This window comes from Dromiciops gliroides, chromosome 6 (assembly GCF_019393635.1).
Source record: "Dromiciops gliroides isolate mDroGli1 chromosome 6, mDroGli1.pri, whole genome shotgun sequence".
Lineage (NCBI taxonomy): Eukaryota > Metazoa > Chordata > Mammalia > Microbiotheria > Microbiotheriidae > Dromiciops > Dromiciops gliroides.
The window spans coordinates 100015534-100041678 of NC_057866.1; the positions used below are offsets into that span (position 1 = coordinate 100015534).

General features: G+C 46.5%; 2 protein-coding genes across 6 annotated transcripts in view; one reads left to right on the top strand and one right to left on the bottom strand.

The window, feature by feature from the left end:
• Nucleotides 1–6666, bottom strand: part of IDUA (alpha-L-iduronidase) — a 73411-nt gene extending 66745 nt beyond the window's left edge. For 3 of the 5 annotated variants that reach the window (XM_043972914.1, XM_043972913.1, XM_043972912.1), the window contains exons 1-2: nt 6277–6666; nt 2484–2624 (exon numbers count right to left, since the gene is read on the bottom strand). In XM_043972914.1, coding sequence (XP_043828849.1) covers nt 2484–2624; nt 6277–6419 — 284 coding nt within the window. In that variant the 5' untranslated portion in view covers nt 6420–6666. Of the gene's footprint in view, nt 1–2483; nt 2625–6276 lie in introns of those variants that run through there. The other 2 variants (XM_043972915.1, XM_043972916.1) reach the window with 2 other exon arrangements.
• Nucleotides 6667–14648: 7982 nt separating this feature from the next.
• DGKQ (diacylglycerol kinase theta) overlaps nt 14649–26145 on the top strand; it is a 119881-nt gene continuing 108384 nt past the window's right edge. Inside the window, exon 1 of the mRNA XM_043969759.1 lies at nt 14649–15107. Within this exon, the coding sequence (XP_043825694.1) occupies nt 14771–15107 (337 nt within the window). The 5' untranslated portion in view covers nt 14649–14770. The remainder of the gene's footprint in view (nt 15108–26145) is intronic.

Sequence of the window (26145 nt, forward strand, 5' to 3'; positions counted from 1 at the left end):
TTTTCCCTTCCCTCACTTAACAAGATCATTTCTTGAACGACTAATTGGTGACTTTATTCTCTAACAGACTTGTGAGGAAACTCCTGCTACCAGGATGTATCAAAAATTGTTTTACAACTTATAGTCTTTAAAAATTTCTTGTGAAACTGTGAAGTTAAATGACTCATTAATTAGTGTGAGAAATGGGACTTGGTGGAAGCTCTTTTTATCCCCAAGGGTAGCTCTCTCCTATCCAGCAGACTGCTCTGATGCTCTCTATAGCACCCAATATTCACAGGCAGTCTCCCATTCAATGACTGACCAGTCCTGAACCTGCTTAGCTGAACAGATAAGGAAGATTGGTTCCATTCAGAATACTGTGTGTACAGAACATGTTTGGTGATTTAATAATGATGGACAAGATAAATGATTATTAAAGCTTAATAACATTACACTATATCGGGTTCAGACCTGTGATTTCATCAGGGCGCTGGGCTTGGAGTCAGGAAGGCTGCCTCAAATACTCATCAGCCGGGTGGCCCCGGGAAAGATGTTTACACTACCCAGGCGAAGCTTCCTCATTTATAAAATGAGAGAGTTGGACTCAATGGCTTTGAAGGTCCCTTGCAGCTCTACGTCTCTGATCCCATCATCCTATGAGCATGGCTGAGGACGTGTGGCATAGCAGATTTCTCCACCAATGCCAATTCTCAATTGGCTTTCTAGTTATTAAGCCACACTGCCTTTCTTCTACATCACTGTATCGCTAGGATACATAATATTAGGCCTAGCAATAAATGAGAATAATAATGACTAGCGTTTAAATAGTGCTTTAGGGTTTCTAAAACGCTATACAAATATTATCACATGTGATCCTCACAACAATTCTGGAAGGCATGTGCTATTATCCCCATTTTACAGATGAAGAAACTGAGGGCAGACTGAGGTGAAGTCACATCACAAGTGACAAAGGCTAGATCTGAACTCAGGTTTTCCTGATTCCAAGTCCAGAACTCTAGCCAGCCCTTACACCTAACTGTCCCAACTGCTACGTAAGTGATGTGCTAGTAAATGATGCTGCTGGATTAGAACTCTGGTTTTCATGGCTTCAAGACAAATACTCTATCCACTCTTCCACCTATTAAATACTAGAATATAACAGCATAATACTCTTATTACTGTCAGTCAATCAATAAACATTTTAAAAGACCTACTATGTGCCAGGGTCTAGGCTAAGCATAAAAATCTTCCCCAAGCTAAACTATAGCATGAAAGTGACCCTTGGTTCCTTAAGGCAAAGCCAGAATAGGGTAAGTTCTGACAGGTCTAGACAAACTGGGGTATAGGTTCAGAGATGGGCTGTGTGGTTTCCTCTGGTAGAGGACCAGTCTAGCTCAGGGCAGAGAACTCGTTATTCCAGCCAGATCTCAACCACAGCAACTCAGGACAAACTGTCTACTCCAACATAGAAGGGCTGTGATCTGTGTCTGTGGAGAAAGAATCTATGTTGGGGGAATCAAAGATTCCTACAATATTCAGTGATGATGATGATGTGATAATAAAGGGGCTATGTGGTACAATAGATAGAGTGCTAGAGTTAGGAAGATCTGAATTCATATCTAGCCTAAGACACTTACTATCCATGTGACCCTGGGCAAGTCATTTAACCTTGGTTTGCCTCAGTTCCCTCATCTGTAAAGTGAGCTAGAAAAGAAAGTGGCAAACCACTCCTGTATCCTTGCCAAGAAAACCCCAAATGGGGTCAAGAAGAATCAGACAGGACTGAAACTGAACAACACAAAATGGGGATAACAACACCTACCTCAAAACAGGATTGTTTTAAGAATCAAATGAGATAATATTTGTAAAGCTCTTAGCACTTCTTGACACATGGTACATGCTCTATAAATGTTTTTCTCTTACCTTCCCACTATCATTATTATTAATAATAATAATTGGTATAATAACATTTATATGGTTAAGGTTAGCAAAGCACTTCTGTCACATGGACCTGCAAAGCAGAAAGTAAAAGTGTGATTGTTTCCATTTAATAGATAAAGGAGACAATTCCTTAATCTGAAGTTTTGTTTTTATCTGTTTTCTCTCACAACCTAGCTAATGTGGAAATGTTTTCCATGACTACTCATGTGTAACTTACGTTAGATGGCTTGAGTTCTTGGGGTGGGGGGTGGGAAGGGAGAGGGGGAAGAGGTTGGAACACAAAGTTTTAAAAAATTGATGTCACAATTTGCTTCTACATGTAATTTGAAAAATAAAATTCTAAACAGAAAAAAATATATATAGGAAATGAATCTGAGAGAGGAAAATTATGTGGCTGAGGTCATGCAGCTAGGAAATGGCAGAGGTAGAACTAGAACCCAAATCTCTTGGTTCCTAGTCTTGGCTTCCTTCCACCACCTTAGGTAGAAGACACAACCCTATGTTTCTCTCATGTAAATTTCATGGCTGCCTGTATAGTTCCCCAGGAAATCAACAGGGCTCACCTGGCTGTGATGAGGTCCAGTAACCAGTGAGTCCTGACCTGTTCAATGCCCTGGTGAGGGATAGATGCAATATAGGCAAGATTGAGCTGCTGGTCTTTGCCGAGATCATACAGGTCTGACTTTTCATGGGGCAGAGGAGGGCTGGAAAAAACAAAAAGGTCAAGAAAAAAAGTGTCACTCCCAAGCAATCTTCACAAATACCCCATACTTATTGTACCTCTGGGCAAAGCACACTTATCATGTAACAGGTATGTACTTAATACCTAAAAACATGAAATAATAAATTCAGCTACAATAGAGGCCATATAGTTTACAACCTCCTAGTCAATGCAGGAATACTTTCCAAGGTAGCCTTAACAAATGGGTCATCGTGCCTCTGCTTGAACTTTTCTAGAGACAGGGAGATCGCTACCTTTTAAGGCAACTGCTAACTCTGTTTTTTTTTTTTTTAATTAACAAACATTTATTGTTGGGGCAGCTAGGTGGCGCAGTGAATAAAGCACTGGCCCTGAATTCAGAAGGACCTGAGTTCAAATGTGACCTCAGACACCTGACACTTACTAGCTGTGTGACACTGGGCAAGTCACTTAACCCTCATTGCCCCACAAAAAAACCCTCAAAAACAAACATTTATTGTCTCTCCTTCTTATTTCTCCCTCATCCCATAAACTGAAAAATAAAGAAGAAAAAACCTTTAGAGCAAATATGTATAGTCAAGCTAAAAAAATTTTAAATCCACTTTATCCCAGGACCCTGCTCTTCTGGGTCCATTTCCCACACATTTGGTGGAGAGCTTGACCGAGAATTGGTTGATTTTTGCCCACCATCACCCCTTTTACGTCCCCACCCCCAACCTTATGATTGCTTGCCAGTATCTACAATAAAGCTGTTTGGAGAAATTGTAAAAAAAAAAAAATCCCCAAATTGGTCAGGTTCCAAAATGTAAATGTCTCATTCAGGGTATGTTGGTTGATTTTAATGAAATGCTTTCTCCCTCTTCTTTTGTCTTCTTTGTTATAAGGGAAGGCTTTCTGATTAGGGGAGGTAGACATTGCGAAATGAAATTATATGAAAACAAACAATCTCAATACAAATTTAGAAATTTCCATCCTGGAGGAAAACCCTTGACTCTTCCAACTTAGTTATATCTCTGGTATTGGAAGCTTTCAGATTGTAGCTTTTTTGTTTGGTTGGTTGGTTTTGGTGAGGCAGTTGGGGTTAAGTGACTTGCCCAGGGTCACACAGTTAGTAAGTGTTAAGTGTCTAAGGCTGGATTTGAACTCAGGTCCTCCTGAATCCAGGGCCAGTGCTCTATCTACTGCGCCACCTAGCTGCCCCCAGATTGTAGCTTTTAACCAACTCAAGGCACCTGGATCTTTTGAACTCCACATCTTTGGTGATTCTCTTAGCTACCTTGCCACCTCTGCCATCTGTGGAATTCACTGCCATTCATCTTAACTCAGGTCAACAAATGAGTAGAATTAATAAAGATCCTAGCCCTTTGCTAAGGAAAAGATGTTTTCTCTCCAGCTTTTGGGAGAATTGTGATGACATGGAAGGAAAGCACCTTGGCGAGGCAAATGGAATATTTGTAGACATTCTGGAAGTGGTTCCAATCATCTAGGATGAAGAGGTGATTCAAAGGGCTGCGGCAGAATCCCAAAAGGCCTGCCTGCTTCAGCTATGGTCTCTCTGCCTCCTTCTCTTCCAGAGGGATCTCAGTGAGTCCTTCAGCAGTGGTATCTAATGAGGGGAATGCGCTCTTTGACTTTAGGAGTTTAAAAGGTCCAAAGGAGCACTGGCCCTGGAGTCAGGAGTACCTGAGTTCAAATCCGGCCTCAGACACTTAACACTTACTAGCTGTGTGACCCTGGGCAAGTCACTTAACCCCAATTGCCTCACAAAAAAAAAAAAAAAAGGTCCAAAAGGCTCCTTGACATCCCCTCATTTCTAAGTCTGTTTTAAAACCAGGTCAACATCATGCCCTGAGAAGCAAGGAGTGACCTTTGGGACCCTGATTCCAATCTAGCAGTAGCAGGGAGAAGCAAGCTTATCTAGCAGTCATTTTGCATTTGAACATGAAGTTGGTGAGACTAATGCTATGGAGGAACTGAGCTAAGTTCAGCCTATTCTTCCCAGAGACAGAAGTGTTATGGGACTGAGTATTCCCCTAAGGGGTTGGGAGAAATGACTGTGTCTCAGTTGTGGTCAAGTCCTCAAAGTAAATATCCTTTTGTAAAAGCTAATCAATGTTAAGTGGTTAAATGGAGTTGTAGTGCTTGTTACTACTGGCTCCCCAAGGATGTAGGGAATAAAGCTAGTGAGGGCTTAAGCCAATGAGAGTAGAGACACCAAAGAAAGACATCTACTAAGTTATGGAGGGTTTTTGGTCCAGACTGGTGTAGTACCCATATTAATGAACTCATAGATACTTGAAATTTGGACAAAGGGTGCCATCATTTTACTCATAGTCAAATAATCCCTGAGCACCTATTGTTTTACAGAGATCTGTGTTGGGTTATATAGACAACCCTGCCCCACCCCAACCCCCCAAGAGCTGAAGTTTCTCATATTAAGACCAGGTGACTACAAGATGCTTTATCTCTAGGAAGTCCAGCTATTCCCAGAGACTCTCACCTATCAGTTCAGGGACTTGGTCCCAAATACATTATGTATGTGTGTATGTATAATTTATTTTTTCCTCAAGCACTATGAGGAACTGGCATATCTGAGGATCTGTGATTCTTCCATAATGCTGATGACCATGCACTCTCTGCAGGTCACAAGAGGCTTAGCTGTGGGAACTAGAAATGTTTAACGTATCCAAGTTAATTCAGCAAGCATTAAGCACCTACTGTGTACAAGTAAGAAAACTTCTGGAGAACATGATCTCTGCTTTGAAGGGCTGTCATGTAAGGGAAAGGCCCAAGAGAACAGAACTAGGTCCAAAGCAGAAAGTTTCAGGAGGCAGATTTTGGTTGAGTACAAGGGAAAACTTGCCAATAAATAGTGTGTCCTAGACACAATCAACTCCTTCAAAGGATAGAAGGTAGGCACTGGTCGTGGCTATGAAAGGAATGAATTGGGGGCAGCTAGGTGGCACAGTGGATAAAGCACCAGCCCTGGATTCAGTAGGACCTGAGTTCAAATCCAGCCTCAGACACTTGACACTTACTAGCTGTGTGACCCTGGGCAAGTCATTTAACCCTCATTGCCCCGCAAAAAAAAAAATTGTTTCTTTAATTAAAATTTTTAAAAAAGAAAGAAAGAAAGGGATTCCTTTCAGGTGTATGTGAGACCAGTTTCTTTCTAGGGCTAAGAATCTGTGTAGCGCTCCAGAGAGTGGCAGGGGATAGCTAAATCCCAAACTCTTGCCTTCCTTAAACTTGGGCTGCCCGTCTTCGTGGTGCCCTCCATCCACTCATAGATTCCTGGTCCCAGAATTCTCTCTCGCTGGGATCCCTTGGATGATGCCCCAAAGCACTACTGGGGCTCCCGTCCCTCAGACAGCCCTCCGCCTTTGAACTAAGAGAAAACAATCCAGGGGCCGGGGTGAGGGGAGGGAAGGGGGGCAGACCTGCGGGGTTTTATTTTTGGGGGGGGGGGCCTTCTTTCTTCTCTCCCTGACAAGCCTCAATGTTTGCTGAATTAACGGTGCTCAAGCTCCAACCCTACAGGATCCAGGACACGGCCCGTGTCCCCGTGCCTAGCCTCCAAGTGTGTGCAGCCTATGCCGGCTGCAATACTGCGTCCTAGTCCGGGGATCGGCGGCGGCAAGGCGGACTCAGCCTACCAGAAGCCGGTGCTCTTCCAGAAAGGCTTCAGCTGCCCCGTGGCTGTGGAGGCGTCCACCGAGAAGAGGCAGGAGGCGAAGGTCCGCGGCAGCAGGGCCAGGAGCGGCAGGAGCGCCGCGGCCCACGCGCCCCGAGCGCCCATCCAGCCACCGGCCCAGAGCCGCTACGACGTCGCTAGCCTCCGCAGTCGGCAGCTGGCAGCCGGCTTCCGGCTCCTCGGGGAAGGCGACAGGCCCGCCCCTCCTCGCCCAGCCCTGCTCCGCTCGACTTGACCCAGGCCTCCCCAGGAGAGCGCGCGCAGCCCCGGAATCGCGGCACGCCTCCTTTGCGATCCCGGCAGAGAGCCCCACTCCCTCTCCCGGGAGAACGGATCCTCCCTAGCGGTTTCCTGCGTCTGCAGCAGCTGCTTCCTGATCCAGCTCTTCCGGGCAGCCTTGAGTCGGATTGGAGGCGGGGCGGGGGTGTTCCTGAACTCTGCCCACAAGGAAAGAGCTGGACCCCAGCCTGAGGAAAGGGTTAGATCCCAGTGATGTGGGGCTGTCAGAATCCTAGCATTTGGAGCTGTCAGGGATGGTAGCGGCCTGGGTATCCAACCTCTCATTGCTCCTTGAGGTCATTCAAGGTCACACAGCTAATAAGTGGTAGACCAGGTACTTGGAATCTAGATCTCCTGGCATAATTCAACCATAATAATCACAGGACCATAGATTTAAACCTGGAAGAGACCCTAGAAGCCAATGAATCGAAATCCCTCCTTTTGCAGATAAGGAAACTGAGACTCGCCAAGAAGTGGCTTGCCCTAGGTCTTCGGACTCGAAATCCGGCATTCTTTTACACTTAAAAGTTTACTAGGCAACCTCAACAAATAGAGATTAAATTCTTCCTCCTCAGAGAGATAGGACAAGTACAGAGATAAGCTTGACGCTTGGGGGAGGGTGTGGAGCAAAGCGTAGACTCATTCTCTGGGCCGCAGGAAGACGTGGAGGGAGGGATCGTTCCCAGATAGAGAGCAGGGAAGGCTTCTAGGGAGAGTACGGGGTCTGTGACCTCGAAGGAGGGCTTTGTCACACCGGGAGGGTGGGAGTTTGCTGCAGGCATTGGGCCTGATTGTACAAAGGCAAGGAAGAAAGAGACAACAGGCAGGGGAGGCGGGGCATGGGGGGGGGTGGGGGGCGGAGATAGCTAAAATCCAGAGCTGGGCTCTTGAATGTGGTCACTTATTAAAGGTTTTGGTTTTTAACAGGAAATCTTTGCCCTTTGGGTTATATTTCTGTAAGTTAAATTAGAAGTTGAAGTTCTCCATAGCTGGATACACAACCAAACTTTATGCCTATCCCACCATTAGCTGAGCCGGGCACCACAAACCTAGGTGCTCTGACATTGACTGGCTCTTGCTCTTTTCCGAACCTCACTTTTAGTTTCTGCAACAGGGAGACAGTAATGCTCCCTCTGCCTTTGTCATAGGGATTATGTGAAGATCACAGAGGATGGTGAGAAGTAGAATATCAAGGTCAAAGTCACAAGGCAAATTTCAGTCCCAGCTCCCACAAGTATTAGCTTAGTGACTGGGGGTTAAATCAGCCAATCAGTCAAAAAGCATTATTAAGTGCCAGGCCCAGGGGAAACGTATGCTAGCAAAAAGAAAGGCATACTTCTTGGGGCCTCAGTTTTCTTATTTATATGATAGTGATAATATTTATGCAAATTACCTCATAAGTATGTTATGCAGAAAGCTCTTTGTACACCATGAAGGGCTATCTATAGAAATGGGAATGGTTGTATTTATTTTTATTATTGTTGTGGTTATTATCACTGACTCGTAAAGGCAGCTGGTGGTGCAGTCACTTAACCCCCACTGCCCTGCCAAAAAAAAAAATAGATCACTGGGCCTGAAGTCAGGAAGATCTGAGTTCAACACATACTAGCTAGCTATGCAAACCTGGGCAAGTCATTTAACCTCTGCTTGTCTCTTTTTTCTTCAACTGTTGAATGGGGGAAATAATAGCACCTACCTTGCTGGATTGTTGTGAGAGTCAAAAGAGATAATATCGTTTTTTTGTTTTTTTTTTTTTCGTGAGGCAATTGGGGTTAAGTGACTTGCCTAGGGTCACACAGCTAGTAAGTGTTAAGTGTCTGAGGCCGGATTTGAACTCAGGTACTCCTGATTCCAGGGCCGGTGCTCTATCCACTGCGCCACCTAGCTGCCCCTGATAATATCGTTAAAAAAAATCTGTTCCTGGCACAGAGTAGGTGGTATATTGATACTTATGTTGACTGCGTGACCCTGGAAAGTTACATACACTCAGTGCTCAAGGCATCCCTCTAAGATTCTAAGGAACAGAGAAGGTACAGACCTGCACTGGTAGAGGGAGTTTCCTATCCCAGTGAAATCACTGATCAGTCCCTATCCCTATGGATGAAGCACCTCTATTAAAGTGCTTCCCTCAAAGCTTCCAGATGAGGTGGAAAGGAGGCTGGGCTCTTGGAGGCTGTCAGTGCGTTGGCACTTCTATCTCTGTCTCTCTAATGTCATGAGTACAAGCTCAGGATCGTGGGTCTTCCTGGTTAAAGGCAGAGATCCTCAGAGGCGTGGCCACCAAGGGATTGAAATTACCCAAGTTGCATCACTACAACTTTAAACCTTGGCTACCGAGGCTCAGAGGGAGAGTGTGCCATAGTGAAATCCCACATCCTCAAAGCGTCAAAGTAATGGATGCTAAAGTGTTTTGAAGCTGTTAAGTGCCATATAGATGTGAGAGAATATTAGGAGGAGGAGGATTACACGTAAGGGGATGCTCGATAAGTTTCTTTTGGTGCTGAGCCCTTGATAGAGGAGATGATGGATGAGGTTTGAGACAATATAAAGCCCTGCACCCACAATTATGACGTCTGGTAATTATTCTCCAGAGAAGAAAGAGAGAACTCACCCAGACAGAGTTAGGAAAAGGTCAGTCATTGCCTATTGTTTAGCAGGACAAGCATAAACTATTTATCTTGGCATTCAAGTCCCTCTACCACCTGGTTGCAGCCTGCTGCTCCAAATCTTGTATCCTCTACTTCTTAACTCAAGTCCTCCCTTCTGACCAACCCTCTGGCACACATCAGGTTCATTGACACCTCTGAGATTTTGCTGAAGACTTTCCCGTGTCCGGAAATGTACTTCCTGTCTCCATTCAATTCATTTAAATTCAAATCATAATTATTAAGTGCTTACAGTGTGAAGTTTCCTCATCTGTAAAATGAGCTGGAGAAGGAAATGGCAAACCACTCCAGTATCTTTGCCAAGAAAACCCCAAATGGGGTCACAAAGAGTTGGAAATGACTGAGAACTACTTAACAACAACAATGGGGAAGACCCAAAGATTAAACAACACCTAGGGCCTGCCCTAGTGGAGCTTATAATTTAGCAGGGGGATGAGACACACACAGTTATGCTACATACTATTATATAGTAAATATATGTAAGGAAGTCCTCTTTGAGATCAGAAGAGGAAGGTTGTTACTAATTGGAAGGACTGGAGAAAGCCTTCTTCCTTGCAGAAGTTCCATTTGAGCTGGGGTTTGAAGAATGATTAGGATTTTCACAAGTAGAGATCAAAGGGATGGGAAATAGATAACATCCCAGGGGAAGGGAAGAGCATCAGGAAAGGTGTGAAGGTATGATGGGGGTCAATTTGGTTAGAACTCAGGCCACTTGGAGGAGAGGATCAGGAGAATGGAGCAGAAAGTCAGAGTGGCACCAGCCTATTGAGGGCATTGGACCTTGGGAACATTCAAGTCTGCCCATCCTTCAGGGCTCACCTCACCCTTTCCTCCCTCTCTATTACAAGATAAGATACCTTCCCTCACTAAGTCCTATCTCACTGATCTCTTCCTTTTATGTAGCCCTTACTATCTGTGGTGTACCATCTATTCTACCTCCTCTGAATGGGTAATTAGATGGGTAAATCAGGAAGCCACGCATACGGTATGTATAATATGACTGAATTTCATTGCGGTCCAGATGGAGATCGAGAGGCTAAGATGATGGTACAATGGTGTACACGTCTTGAAAGCAGTTTGTATCATACCTTTCCTTGTAACCCCCTGTGTAGAAGAGGACCTTGCCCATGGAAAATGCTTAATAGATGTCTGCAGAAATACTTGATGAAGTCAGATATATTCAGAACCTATTGACTACATGTACCCAAGGAGGAGTGATGAAAGTGGGATCACCCTAGAACAGGGATATCAGAGGCTGAAAGCCAGCTTTGTGGTACATGAGGTAGGCAACACTCCCAAGTGGCCAGAACCAGGTTAAAATGTAATTGGGGGCAGCTAGGTGGCGAAGTGGATAGAGCACCGGCCCTGGAGTCAGGAGTACCTGAGTTCAAATCTGGCCTCAGACACTTGACACTTACTAGCTGTGTGACCCTGAGCAAGTCACTTAACCTCAATTGCCTCACTAAAAAAAAAAAAAGTAATTGGGAAATATTTAACAATAGCAGCAACAACAAAATGCAACTGAACACAGATCATGTGAATATGCAGTTTTTAAATTAGTATGCTGCTTGCTGGGATTCTTAAGTAAAAGTTTGGTGGCCCCTGTTTTGATGTGAGTTTGATACTACTGCCCTAGAGGCAGGTTTCAGGTGTCATAGGCCAGGGATCTGTCTAGATTCTGTTTGCCATTTGTTTCAATAGTTTGGATACTTATCAGGTTTGCAGATGACAGGAAATTGAAATGACAAAGCTGGATAACAGAATCAGGAGAGAGAGAGAGAGAGAGAGAGAGAGAGAGAGAGAGAGAGAGAGAGAGAGAGATCTCAATTGACTGGAATAGTAGATTATCTCAAGGTTCTAGGAATGGTTAACTTGGAGAAAAGAGGGAGAGAGAAGAAGAGATTTCAGATATCAGAAGTGTTACCGGAAGCCAGGTTTAGCCAGGGAGAAGGAAAGAGTTCCTTATCAGAACTTCCTGGCAGTGGAAATGGGTGCTGTAGGAGGTGGTGAGACCCCCAACATTAGAAGTATTTCAGTAGAGGTTGGCTGACCAGCTGTCAGGAAAGTGGTAAAGAAGATTTCTGATACCTTGGGAATGTGGTTTAGAGGTTAACTAAAGCACAGCATCCCACTACAGTGCAGGGGCTTAGCACAGAAAGTCTTGGGCATAATAAGCACTCAGTAATAATTTGTTGAATGAGTTCTATTCTCCCCATCTTGTTTCATTCTATATTCTGTGCTATGGGCTCTTCCCCACAGTTAGCTCCCCAAGAACTGCTCATTCTCTGTATCCACCAGACTGGAGCTGAGCATTGGAGGTTCCTTAATAATGTTCTAGTTGAGTTAAATCAGAAGGCCACCAATTAACCATATGCCAACACTTTAATGGATCTGTAATTTCATTCAAAGAGATGTCATTTCTTTAGTGTCGGTTCTTCCCCCATACAGATTACAACAGATCACAAGGTAGTAGGTGGATAGAGAGATAGACCTGGATTTGATCAGTCCTGAGATCAAACCTCCCTTCAGACACTTGCTCTGTGGTGCTGCACAAGTCACTTAACCACTTTCTGCCTCAGTTTTCCCATGTGAGAATGATAATAACAGTACCTATTATTGTGAAGGGGGGAAAACCTAAGCATGTTACAAACCTTAAAGTGCTATATGAATGCTTATTATTTTTAGCAAATTGGCTAGTTTGGAATTGGCACCAACAAAAGGAAAAGGATCTAAGACCTTGTTCTTGTAAAGTGTTGAGCTGCAGAGCTGTAATTTCTATATAATGCAGCAGTAAATCCAGTTCAATAAACATTTTAGAAGCATTTGTTCTGGGCTGCACACTGAGGGGGCGTAAGAGATGAATAGGACCTGATTTCTGCTCTCAGCAAGCTCCCAATCTAGCAGAAGAGAAGAAACAAGGGCTCTAAGAACTATAATAAAAATGAAATCATGGCAGATACAAAAGAAAGGGGCCCAGTACAGCCTGAAGCTCAGGAAGGAAAACTCATTTCTAGGATCTCAGAGCTCTTATTTTACAGAGTGGAAAACTGAGTCTCAGAGAGGAGGGACTGGGAATCCCTGATGCCCTAGAAAATGTAGAGGGAATCCAGGTTGTGACCTGAATAAAACTCCTCCTTTAGCTCCAGGTGAGCAGCACCTGGAGTGTCCTGAGACAGTGGGAGGAGGAACACAGCACAGAGTTAGGGGAAAGTCCCTGACTTGGGGGCCAGCATTCAACAAGTTCCTATTCTGTTTGACATGATGCTACTGGCTGAAACGGTAATGGCAGGAATGAAATAGTCCTCAATGTAAGAGACTGCAGAGGCCGTCTAGTTCACCCCCATCCATCATTTTACAGATCTGGAAACTGAGGCCCAAAGAAGTTAAAGTGGCTTGGCCGTCATAACAGGTAGTCAGCCTCAGAAGCAAAATTTGAACCCAGGTCCTCTGATTTCAGGCTCACTGTATCACACTGAGAGTCATAATGTTGAATTTAGGAATCAGGAAGGTTTTGATTTCAGATTCTATTTCTGAGGCTCACTTGCTGAATGCCAATAGAGAAATCTTTGTGCCTCAGTCTCCTCATCTAGAAATACCTTATCATAATGCCTATAGTATTGGTTGTGTGGAAATTTATTTTGATTTGGGGACCTTACCTGTGGGCTGAGATTAGAAAGCCTTAGGCCCTCAGGGTCTCTTCTGTGTGGGAGGGGCTGGTGCCCCTCCCCCTCAGCTTCAGCTGAGAAAAAAAAAAAAAGCCCGGTGGGCTATACAAGATGCCAGGTCAGACAGTTGGGGGGAAAAAGGCCCCAGCTCCCTCCACCCTGAGCAGATCTATCCCAGAGATCCCTGGCTCATCCAGGCCGGCCTCTGGCATAGCCAGTGCAGAGGTCCCTGGGTGCACAGCAGGGAGCACGGGCCCCTGGAGCCCTGGGTGTGGTATGCATGGGAGGCTTGAGTGGGGGGAGGGGCCCCCACCAGCTGCAGCCCTGGCTGGCAAATTAGCTTGGTCTGTGGGGGTGCAAAAAGCCCCAGATTGGAGTGGAGAGAAGAAAGATATTTATATATAAACCTGGGAGTTAGAATAGGGGGACTGACAAGACCCGCAGACAAGATTAAGTGTGTGTGTGTGTGGGGGGGGGTTGACGAGATTAATAGAGCAGAAAGGCTGGAACACTAAGAGATGGGGGAAGGAGAAAAAGCTAAGAGCAAGAAGGTTAGGAGGCTGAAGGACAAGAACAGAGAGGAGACTGACAAGATTAGGAGAATAGAGAGGCCAGCTGACAAGATTAGAGGGGCGGCAAAGGCAGCAGAGGGCAGACTGATGGAGCAGACAGACAGACAGACAGAGAGAACAGGAGGCAGCAGAGAGCTCAGAAACGGTCAGCACAGGGTACAGGTAGAGTTAGAAGATAGTAGCTGAGCAGTGAAAGTGGAACATACCCTAAGGCAAGAGGCCACTATGGCCCTTATTGTATTAAAAAAACTTCCAGGCCCAGCAGGTGTAAAGAGAGGCCCAGAACACAGTCAGGTTGTACATTTTATTTCCCTGTATTCTTAATTTAAAATTGTATCTCATAAATAAACTCTGCTTTGATTATTTAGTTAAGAGGCTTCTTAATCTTTTGCTTATCAATTTTGGGAGTGGAGCAGTGTGGTGGAACTTTATAAACGGCCCATATTAAGTTAAACGCAGTCAGATAGCCAGTTACCCCAAAGTCCCCAGATTAGTCATCCACAGATTAGTGCCCCCAAATTAGCCCCAGTCATTTAAAATATTTCTGCAGTTGTGAGGCTCAAATGAGATAATTTATGTAAAGCGCTTTGAAAATGTTAAACTTCTATACAAATGTCAATTATTGTTTATTATTCTTACGCCCTACTGGCGGATAAAAGGTAGTAAACAGATAAGTAAATGCAAGATAATAGGAGGAAAGGCTTCTCAGTAGGAGAGGACCCCTGAGTTGAGCCAGGAATGCTGTTAAAGAATCTGAGCGACAGAGGTCAGGCAGGATCTCTAGTCCTGGCTCTGCTGCTCACTAGTAGTGAGACTTTTGAGCGTGTCCCTTCTCCCCTCTGAGCTTCAGTTTCCTCCTTTGTAAAATGACAGTAGCCCCTTCCCCTCCGCGTTTAGAGCTGCTGGCGAGGAGGGAGGAGGAGGTGGCAAAGCTGGTTCCACCGCGCGTTCTGTTCCTCCCCTCACCGGCACCCAAGTCCACCAGCCAGTCGCATATTTGTACCTCCTCGCACCTGCGGGTCCCCCCAAGCCTGGAGGCGACCCCGCCCCGCTCCGCCCCTCCCCTCAACGGCCCCTCCCCCTGCGCCCGTGTGCCCTGAGCCGGCGCCTCTGGGCATGCTCAGTAGCTTTGTGGCCACGGTCTAGCCGCCAGTCGGAAGCTGTGTGCGTCTCCGGCTCCAGCCTCCCGCCCGGGCCCATGCGGACTGCGGAGTTCGGAGCCCCCAGTGCGCCCTGGGCGCCCCGCGCCTAAGCCCCCAGCGGGCTGCGGGCCAATGGCGGCGGCGGCGGCCACGGGCGCTCGCTCCTGGTTCGGCGGCGGCGGCGGCGGCGGCTCGGGCTCGGGCTCGGGCTCCGGCTCCCGTCTGGGGAGCCCGGCCTCCAGCCCCCAGCTCGGCGGCGGCGGCGGCGGCAAGGGCCGCCCGCAGCCCAGCCACACGGGCCAGGGGCAGGGCGCCGGGCCGGGCCAGGGACAGGAGCCGGGCCCCAAGCCCTCGGCGCCCCCCGCCGCTCCTCCGGGCCACAGCTTCAGGAAGGTGACGCTCACCAAGCCCACCTTCTGCCACTACTGCACCGACTTCATCTGGGGGCTGGCCGGCTTTCAGTGTGAAGGTGAGTGCGGGCGTTCCCAGAGCCCCTTCCCAAGGACAGATCCCTGGCTGGGACCCCTTATCCCCTACTCAGCAGCACCGTACGTCCGGGGACCCTTGAGCGCCTCCTGGGGCAAAGCAGGCAACCTTGAACTCACTCCTGGGGCTTAAAGCCCCTCCGCGGGGGCGGGGGGGGGGAAAGAGGATACATCAGTCTAAGACCCCTGACTCTTCACGAGGGATGGCCACTAGTCTAGGACCTCATTCCCACACCCCTGCCCCCCCCAACCCCCCAATCTAAGGCAGATCTTAGCTAGGGACGCCTGACCCACCTCCACCCTGAGGACAGCTCTCAGGCCAGTCTCTGCTGCCATTCACTACCTTCTTTGCTATGAGACCTAAGCCTTCGGCCCCTGGCACTTGATGCTGGGACCCTTACATCTCTTCTCCTGCCAGCTCTCCTCTGCATCATCCTGTCCAGGCTCTCTAGGTTCTAGGTTTGCCAGCTTCTTCCTCTTAGAGGTATAGCTTGGAAGCCCGACCTGGGGTGAGGACCACAGAATTGGAGAGTAGGCCAGGCTAGGTTTGGGGGTCCCTATGGAGACTGGAGGGGTGGGTAACTTAATTCAAGGTCCTATGTTTAGCCTGGAGAAAAAGGGGTTTATAGAGCATATTTATCTGCTAGCCATCACCTTTCCACCAAATCTCTGTTCTCATTCCCACCTCAAGTCTGGAAGGACCTATTCCTCCCTCTCATAGTATTTTGCATTTCTCCGAAACATGTGTCAGTATGGTGAAATATGGAAAGTCAGCTTTGGGAGAGCAGGGTCTACATCATTTCTATGCTCTGTATCTTCCCAACCGAATACTTTATACACACAGGTGGAGTGTGTTGAATTGACATTGCTCCTATTCACTGGGGGAGCTGAGGGACAGAAAGGACCATTCTGGGAGTCTTGGTCGTGTGTCACCTCCGCTTCCCCCACCCTGTAGTGCTTTTCACCGGCAGTCAAGCCCCTTCTCTATGCAGAGCCCAGTACTGGGTGTTGGGGGGGGAGAGGGGCAGAAAAACAGACTAGGGTCCTGCCTTTAGGGACTAGGGGCTCATAGTCTGGTTGGGGAGACAGTCTCCACACATGTAGTCAGGACTGAGTGAGGGATAGAGACAGTGATGTGGATGGGTCAAGGAAGGAGAGGTCACTTCAGGATGGTGTGGTTGGGGAGGACTTCCTGGTGAAGCTGGTTCACAAACCAAGCCATGGTTTGGACTTAGATGGGGCCATGGAAGATATGGTGTGAGCAAAGGTAGGAATGCCCTGGGTCTGTGGGGGGGTGAAGCTAGGAGTCCAGGAGCCATTCCTTTGGAGTTCTCTGTGCACATCTCAGGTCAGCGTGGGGCCCCAGGGGTACTCCCTGGAGACCAGAGTACAGCTCTTCAAACAGCTGTCCTGATAGCCACAGGCCGGCTGGAGGATCAAATCCACCCCTTTATTAATTTTGTAAAATGTAGAACTTGAGAGCTGGGATAGGAATAGAGATAGGGACTGGACCTCTTGCTCTAATATTGGTATAGAGGGTCTCCCAGCTGAGAAAACTCTGTCACTGCATGTTGGCATCTTCTCAAGTCAGCAAGCATTTATTAATGCCTACTGTATTCCAGGCACTGAGTTAAGTGCTAAGGATATAAAGAAAGACAAAAGATAGTCCCTTATGTCCAGAAAGTCACAGTCTAATGGAGGCGACAAGACACAAACAACCATGTACAAACAAGCTATATACAGGCTAAACTGGAACTAATTAACAGAGGGAAGGCACTAGAATTAAGGAGAATTGGGAAAGGCTTCTTGTAAAAGGTGGAATTTTATCTGGGAATCGAGGAGACCGAGAATTCCAGGTATGGAGGACAATGAAAATGCCCAAAGTAGGGAGATGGAGGGTCTTGGGAGGGGCAGTGCCATAGGATCGAAAAGTCTGCTGCATCCAGAGTCTTAGAGAAAGGAAGGATGTCTGAATGTGGAAGGACCTTAGAGCCCAGCTAGACCAGAGCCTTCATTTTACATTTGGGGAAACAGAGTCTTCGTAACATGCCTTGTACTGATTCCTTGCTTTTTTGGCCACATTGCCCGTTTCCTTCTCAGTTTTTACGGTGCTTGTTGACCGTCATGCAGAAAAGGAGCCAACTCTGGGCAGATAGCAGGCATTAACTATGTTTATATGTTCAAGGATTCAGAACTGAAAGGGACCTCATAGGTCATTTAGTCCACCGCTTCCCTATTTTGCAGTTGAGGAAACTGAGACTCAGAAAGGTTAAGTGATTTGCCCTGGCTCGTGAAGGTAGCTAGTGATGGAACCAAGCCCACGTCAGTCATCTGACTCGAAATCCAGCATCCTTTCCATAGTGCCAGGTGGCCTCTCGTTAGATACTCCATTGTTCTCTGTAGATTGTAACCCACTGATTAATGATACTTTATGAGATGGAGCTTAGGGCTTGGGGGAAGAAGATTTAACTTGGAGCCCTAGGTGCTGAGTTTGAATGTCAGTTATGTGTGACCTTGAGCATATCATTTCACTTCCAGAAGTATCTTTATCATCTGTAAAATGGGATTATTAATGCTTACCTCACTGGACTGTTGTCAGGAAAGTGCTTTGTAAACTATAAAATTCAATCCAAGTGAATCATGTTAATTACTGCTAATGATAACAATAATTTAGTTTTGTGACCATGGGGTCATTAGGGAGCCATGGTAAGGGACAAAGGAGCCACTGTAGTAATAATACTGGGTGTGTAGTATGTGTCCAGCTAGTTTGCCCTTGAACTTCTAACCTCCAGTCTGGGAGAGGATAATGTCTGCTGAGCCCTTACCTGGAGGAGAGTCATAATGAAGGATGGATAATAACTGTGGCCATTCTCACTTCTGTAGCCTGTTAAATGTGTCCCTTTCAAGGCCCCTGAGAAGCAGGGAGTTCATTTTTTAAAATTTATATTTATATGCATTCTGGTGGAGTTGTGAACTGATAGGGGCGTTCTTTTTATCCTCATCTTACAGATGAAGCCCAGAGAGGGGAAACCACTTGCTTTTATATTACACAGCAACTAAGAGGCAGAGAAAGTCCTTAAGCCCAGGCCTCCAAACTCTTAACTTTCAGCCCTCTTTCTACTATTCCTCACTGGTTTTCTTCTTCATGCTATGGACCAAAACGTCTCCCCTTCCCCCCCTCCCCCCCTCCCCCCCTCCCCACCTGAATTTCCTGCCCACCCCTTTCTGCCCCCATTAGTAGTGGCTTCTGAAAATGACCACAATTAGCCACTTAAGCAGGCCAACAAAAGGCACCAGGCTTTAACGGAAAGAACACTGGGGGCAGGGGGCCTGGGTTTGTATGCTAGCTCTGACTTTTGTCTCCATGACATTGGTCACATCCCTTCTTTCTGAACTCATTTTCCTCATCCCTTATTGGATGAAAGCCAAGATAGATCATCTTTGAGGGCCCTTGCAGCCCTAGGAGATGATTAGAATATGGGAAGGGTAGAAAAGCATTTTTTTTTAAAGGAACATATAAGGTCCAGTTAGTAGTCCAACACGGGGTGGTGTTGTGGAGATGTCCCTGGACTTGGAGTTAGGACACTTGGGTCTGGATCTCATCTCGCTTACTTCTGAGTTATATAGTCATGGGGAATGTACTCTCTTAGAACTCCCAGTTCCTCAGTAGCCAGTCAGATAAGATGTAGTTCCCAACCTGTTTGAGAATGAGGACTTCATTTTTCACCTCCAGCCTTTCAGACTCCCCCCCCCCCATGATAATAATTGTGCTATAAGCTATAATGTCTTGATTAAGAAAAAAAAGTGACCAAAAGCTACTATAAATTCAGGAGTGCTTTTAAGTGAATTGTATTTTAGCAATCACAATAACCTCAGTGCGCATAAGAAAAATAGGAACATCTGGGAGTGAGATGTATTGTTTGTTCTTTACAGAAGGTATAATTTTTTATTTGTGGATTTGCAGACCTCTGGGGAAGAAGAAAAACAAAAAAACAAAACTCCAGCCTGGAAGGAGTCCATAGCCCTCAAGCTGGGACCCACTGGACTAGAGATTTATTTGCTAATTCAATTGAGTATTTATTAAGAGCCTACTGTGGACAAGGCACTGTAGATACATCCATCCCTGGTTCGAGATTTTTTTGTATAAAGGCTGTGTACAAAGCAAGTATCTGGGAACTTTTTGAACCCGTGGCCCCTGATCCCCAGTGACTGTCGTGAAATCGCCACATTCCTGCTGAAATTCTCTTATTTCCGCCATCAGGGCTGGTAGGAGCCCATAAGTTCTGGCAGGTCCTGTGTGTTTAATAGGCTTCCAAAGATGGGATTGTTGTCTCCAAATAATATAGTTCTGCCATCACTAGCAAGCCCTGACAGGACTCCTAGGGAGCAGGAGTAAGCCCTCACACTGGGAAAATACCTTCTGGACTTAAGCCTTTTGGCTTCTCTCAGGCCGATTTTGAGCTTAAGCCCCATTCTCTCCTGAGACCAGCAGAGACGATTAGCAGCTATGTGAGCTGAGAGGCTGTAAGGAGGATCTCAGCTCTCAAGGGCCTTCCAGACGGGCAGGTGTCCGATGTTTGGGTCTATGCCGTGAGCCAGGCAGCCCGGGGATGGAACTCCTGGAGGGAGAAGCCGGCTAGATACAGCTTCGAGTTGGGCCCTTCAGGCTGCCCCAGTGGGGATGAGGCCAAGTGCAGGCAGGAGGTGGGCTTTGGGCCTAAAAGACAGCTGCCTGGGAGTCCTTGAGTACACACTCTGCTCCACTCCAATAAAGGAATCCCGACCTTGTTGGTTTCAGCCATTGTCGGTGAAGAGCGTGCCAGTCTTCAGCTCTTTGGCGGCCAGAGGGAAATCAAAGGGTCTGTCTAGTAGGTCATTGTAATGGAGGGAATGCTCTTGGGGAGGGCCTTGTGCTTGATTTGGTGCAGGGATACTCAGAGGAGTGAAACCTGGACCCTCCCGGATAGGTGAGGGGATTTGCCATCCTGCAGAGGAAACAGGATATACACACAAAAGAGAGGCTTTGAGGCACAGGACTGAATCCCAGCTCTGACTCTTCTTAGCTATTCGAATGTGAGCAAGACACTGAACCTCTCAGCCTCAGTTTCCTGTTCTATAAAATACTAGCAAGGTAGGGGCTGCTGTTATCTTGGGGAAGTATTCGTGACTCCCATAATGTTGTCAAATATACAGTGGTCCAGTGGTTTGAGGCAGAGATCTGGATGTCAGAAAAGCTTCCTTATTCCTTCTTTAGTTGCTAAGTAGGCACATTTTCAGCCTGCCTTCCCTGTTACAAATGTAAAGGTTTCCTGAGTGAACTGATTTAAATCAGGATTGGGGAGCATTGAGAAAATGCAAAAGGCAGGATCAATTTTCTCCTCGTTTTACTGATAAAGAAACCAAGCCTAGATGGGGAAGTTACTTGTTCACAGTCTACTGAGTTAGCTAGCCCTATAGTCAAGAGTAGATCCCAGGCCCCCTGCCTATTTAAGCTCATCATGTCAATGGCTGTTTTCCCCACTCTGAGTCACAGGAATTCCCTTCTTTAAACAACTAAATTCTGTTACTTAATGGCAACCTGAGGAGGGTTTATTGTGAATTTCCTCCTCTTTTTACCCCTACCAAAGATCAGTTATACAGGTAACACTGCACATCTGGGTGCCCAGCCCAGAGCCAGCAACTTCGAGGGCTACAAAGGATGAGAAAACACAGCCCCTGACCATGGGGAACTGATTGCCTTGTTGGCAAAATGCTTTTGGATACCTGAGAAATTGACTGGTCCCAATCATGGTGACATAGAGTCCACTGCAGGCAAAAACTTGTAAGCATCAGGTAGCATTCAGAAAGCAAGCAAAGTGATTGTTCCACTGTCATGCCCTGGTCAGACCGCATCTGGAGTACTCTGTCCAGTGCCAGGAACCACGTTTGGGGCAGGCTACTGCCACGACAAAGGAGGGCAGTTAGAAAGGTGAGGGAAATGTGGGAGGTCAGTTGGAGGTCCTGGAGAAGTGAAGACTTGGGGTAAAACAAGGGGTTGTCACATGGAAGGAGGGATTTCACCTTTACTTGGCTCCAGAAAGCAGAACTAGGAATAAGACATAAAAGAAGGCAGGGGAAAACAGTATTCTGGTTCCTTTCCTAACAGTGAGTGATCACTGTCCAACAGGGGAATGTCTGGGCTGGAAAGAGTCTTAGAGAACACAGGGTCAGGGGCTCTTCACCTTTCCTGTGTCCTGCCAATGGTATGGGGAAGCCTCTGTTCAGAATCCTATTTTTAAGTGCATAAAATAGACTGCATAGGGTTACCAAGGAAACCAATTATACTGAAATTCACTTAACAAACTTAAAAAAAAAAGGTGAAGAGCCCCTGATCTAGTCCAGCCTCATCATGTTACAGATGGGGAAACTGAGATTCCAAGTAGGGGAAGTGACTTGATACAGTGTGGAGCCAGGATGTTTTATGGCTCCTTGAGGCTGGGATTTCGATTGGCTGGGTATTCCCCCACCTCCTCCTAGTCCAGGCAATTTAGGAAATATTGAGAATTGTAACACTTGTAACATTGTGCTTTGGCTTTTGTAATCTGTAGCTCTTCAGACAAAGGGTTTACAGCCATCCTTTGCCCCAGGCCAGATGTTTCCCAGTCCTTCCCATGTGTACCCAGAGCTTTACCATTTATAAAGCTCTTTTCTCTGTATTATTTCATTTGATCCTCACAATAACCCCATGAAGGAGGCAGAGTTAAGACTTGTTCTCCCCATTTCATTGAAAACTGAGGCTGGAGATCACAGTGATTTAGTGATAGAGTTAGGAACTTCAAATCAGTTTTCCTGCCCAGAGCTCCTTTCTCTTATAGCTGAATCACATTTTTCCTGGTCTGTTTGTTCTTGTTGCTTTTGTTGATGGTCTGTATAGATGAAGACACCTTTGTAACCTCCTGAAGAGCAGCCACAGGTAAAGCCTACCTGGCAGACTGACTGTTCAGGAAGTGAGTCCTGGCTCTGAGAAGAGAAGTGGGAAGAAATGCTCCCAACCCCTGCCCTTCTCCTCTTTCTTACTTCCCAGGGAAGCAGGAAAGTCATACTGAGAGGTTTAAGAGTTAAAAAGGCCCCCCAGGGGAGTCTCTGCTGGGGGGGGGGGGGGAAGCTGCATCGGGAGGGACCGAACCAGGAGGCAGCTCCCAGTGAGAAGCCCACAAGGCCCTGGGGTCCCCTCACCTCCTATTGTTTGCAGGGTGCCAGGGACAAAAAGACAAGAAACAGCAATCATCACCTTCAGCCAGATGAGGATCTACCAGGCTATGGCTTCTTAACTTGGGGACCAGAAACTTATTTTGAAAAAAGCTGTTGATAACTGTACTTCACTATAATTGGTTTGTTTCAGTAAATGTGTATTTTATGCTTCTGAAAACATGATTCTGAGAAGGGCTCCATTATCATCAGCAGACTGCCAGAGGGGTCCATCGGACAAAAAAAAAGATTGAGAAGCCCTGGACTATGGGAAGAAATATGACACATATACACATAAGTATAATGCAAGGGAGAATGTGATGGTCGCAAAGGAGAGGTCCACAGAAGTCTTTGGGGAGATTTCAGGAGGAAGAGATCACTTTTATGGGGGGGGGGGGTAGGAAGGCTTAAAAATGTATTGATTTGGGTGAACTTCCCTCAGCATGCTGACTGTGGGTCACTTCCCTGGCCCCAGCTCCATGCCATCCTTGGTGTCTTATCCTTTTGTCCACAAAGATCAGTAAAATTTGGGGAGCTAGCAGCCTAAACCAGGACTTCGGCTCCCAATCTTGTGTGTTTTCCACTGCTTCTCCCCCCCCCCCAATACATCCATGCCACTGGAACCCTCTGAAAACACAACACAAAACAGGCACAAGCTTGGAGACATTTGAGGCATTTCCTTGACTGACTGGTGGCCTTAACATGTATACTGTATTTAAAAAGAATTCCCAAATGGCATCTGTTGGGAATGAAATGCCCTAGAAGTGTCTGACCAGTTTCTTTTCCAAAGGCTTCCCCATTCTGGGAGTGGAGTGTGTGTGTGTGTGTGTGTGTGTGTGTGTGTGTGTGTGTGTGTGTGTGAGTGAGAGAGAGAGACAGACATGGTTGGGGCGGGAGGAAGGAAGAGGTCACAAGGGAGCACCTTGGAGAGAGGTAGAGAGGTAGAGAAGAAGCCTGTAACCCGAGTCTGGTCCTGCAGAAGCTACCGCTCTGAGGACAACCCCAGCCTATCCTCATTCACATCCGCATCCTCAGGTTTGGAGGTGGGTGAGGTTCTGGGACTGCCTCTGGGAAACCTGTTCTGCTAGTCCAGGATTTGACACCATAGAAAGATTGCTTAGTAACTATGGGTGAAGGAGGGATTGTGAACTAGCCGTGTGGGAGGATTAATTGCTAGCTTGTCTTTGTGGAAGTACAAGGAACAAAAATTCAAAGGGGAAAGAAGGTGGTTCATTTGTAAAATTCCAGGCTGGTGGCAAAACCAGTCTGGGGAATGTTGATACTTTTAGAAAGTCAGGCAGCTGATTTGGGGTTAGCCCTGAAGGTGGATGTCCCCTAACTATAAGTGTGGATGAGTCAGACCCAGCCTAGTTGGGGAAGGCTGTGCCTGGTGACTAATACCACTCCTCCCACCCCTCACTACCATTCATCCAGTGCTTTTTGAAGGTCTCCCAGCCCTTTGCTGTCATTCATTTCTCGGTCTTGAACCTCCTACCATTTCCCCAGTGAGGCAGAGGAGGGCAGGGGCCATTCTTCCCATTTGGCAGATGGGAAAATGGAGGCCCCAGAGAGGGTTGGCTTTAGGAAAGGCCTAAATGTTTGCCCAGAAGGTTGCACATAACAGTTAAGAGCCCAGCTAGAATTTAGATCTAGACTCCTAGAGCTGAACTTCTGGGTGGGTTTAGAGAAGAGGGTATGGCTGTTCTGGGGAGAATCTGGGGCCACTCCCTCCTGTTTAACTGTCTGAAGAAAGTGGGGGTTTTTCCCCCCCAGCAGCAAGTTGGATAAAGCTTCCTTGCTCTTCTCCAAGGGTCATACAGAGCCAGAAGGGACCCCTTGGAGGTCATCTAGTCCAAGTCTTTCCTTTTACACATAAAGAAACTGAGGCCCAGTGTAGTCCAGAGATTTCCCCAAGAGTAAGATCACAGGAGCAAATCACAAAGCCCAGGATTTGAATCCAGGTCCTCTGACCCCAAACCCAGCATACCTTCCACTGTATCTCTCTCTCTCTTTTTTTCAACCTTTGTATCCCTGGAGGTTAGTACAGGGACTGGCTCATGGTAACTGCTGAATAAAATGTTTGTGGAATTGAGCTGTGGCATGGCTGTGACCCAAGACTCGAAAAGGTCAAGCCAACACAGCAAAAGCCCTGGCATGACCAGGCAAGTTGGAAGGCTTTGAGTGTGGGCCCGGGACACACATGTCATGTGTCCGTCCCTCAAGGAGAGGCTCACCACCACTGGCTTGGCCAACCAGGCTGGAGTGAGTTGTTGTTTTTGCCACAGCAACTCATTAAACTACTAAGCTATGTCCTAAAGGGAATGGGGAGAGAAAGGGGGAGACCCACATTGTTGAAACCAGGGATCCTTGAAGAGTAATACTAAATGAAAGTTTATTTCAAATTTACTCTTAAGACAAGACTAAAACATCTAAGCCTACATTTATAATTTCTTTTTTTTTTTTAAAGACAGACAGCTATATCAGTTTATCAGTGCCTCCTGTGTCAACATCCAACAAACATTATAAAGCTCCTTTCTGTGCCAGGTACTGGCTCCTCCCATTATATTTCTTTGTCCAATCACTCTGTATGCGTGTTCCTTTAAACTATTTTTTATATCTTTTTTTTAAAATAATTTTTCTTTCCCAACATTTTACTTCCCCCACATCCCCATGAGCCTTTCTTTGTATTGAAGGATTAAAAAAAAAAGACAAAAGAGTTAAAAAAAAAATTGCTCAGCACAACTAACCAGTGGATCAAATGCTGCAGCAGTATGTGCCACGCTCCACACCCATAGTCCCCCCACCTCTGCCAGCAAGGGAGGGAGGTACTAGCTCGTGACCTGTTCCTTAGTTTTGAATGATTCCCTACAAATCTTTCCATCCTTTAATTCAGCCAACATTCTTTAGTGCCTGCTTTGTGCAAGACCTGTGCCAGGCTCTGGAAATGCAAAGACAAAAAAGGAGGCAGGCCCCCGCTCTCAGGAAGAGTACGTTCTCCTGGGGAGGCAGGGTGGGGAAGCCATCAGCACCAGGTACTTTGAGGAGGGAGGGAAGGGACTGGGAGGGTTTCCTGGAGGAGGTGGCATCAGAGTTGACCCTGAAAGCATGATAAGGATGAGATAAGGAGTGCATTGGAGGCATGAGGGATGACTTGGGTAAAAACCCCAAGTCAGGAGAAGGCATGTTCAGGGAACAGTTAGCAGGCTACTTTGGCTGGAATGTAGAGTTCATGAATAGGAATAATGTGAAATCAATCTGGCATGGTAGGTGGGAGCCAGATTGTGGAAGGCTTTAAATGTCAGGCCGTGGAGCTTGTTTTTTAATCCTAGAAGCAATATATTTATTTATGTTTCTCATAGTTTTCTCCTCCTTTTTTTTTTTTGAACAGCAATAGCAAGAGGCAGTGTAGCACAGCAAATAGAGAGAGGCAATCTCAAAATCAGGAAGAACTGGGTATAAGTTCTACCTTTGATAAAGACACTGGCTGGGGGGCAGCTAGGTGGCGCAGTGGATAAAGCACTGGCCCTGGATTTAGGAGGACCTGAGTTCAAATTCGACCTCTTGACACTTACTAGCTGCGTGACCCTGGGCAAGTCACTTAACCCTCATTGCCCCAGAAAAAAAAAATAAATAAACACACTGGCTATGTGACCCTGGTCAAAGCACTTAACTACTGCCTGCTTCAGTGTCCTCATCTGTAAAATGGAGACAATTATAGGCCCTACAATTCATGGTTGTTGTGAGGATCAAATGAGATACTTGTAAAGTGCTTTGCAAACCTTAATGCACTAGGTA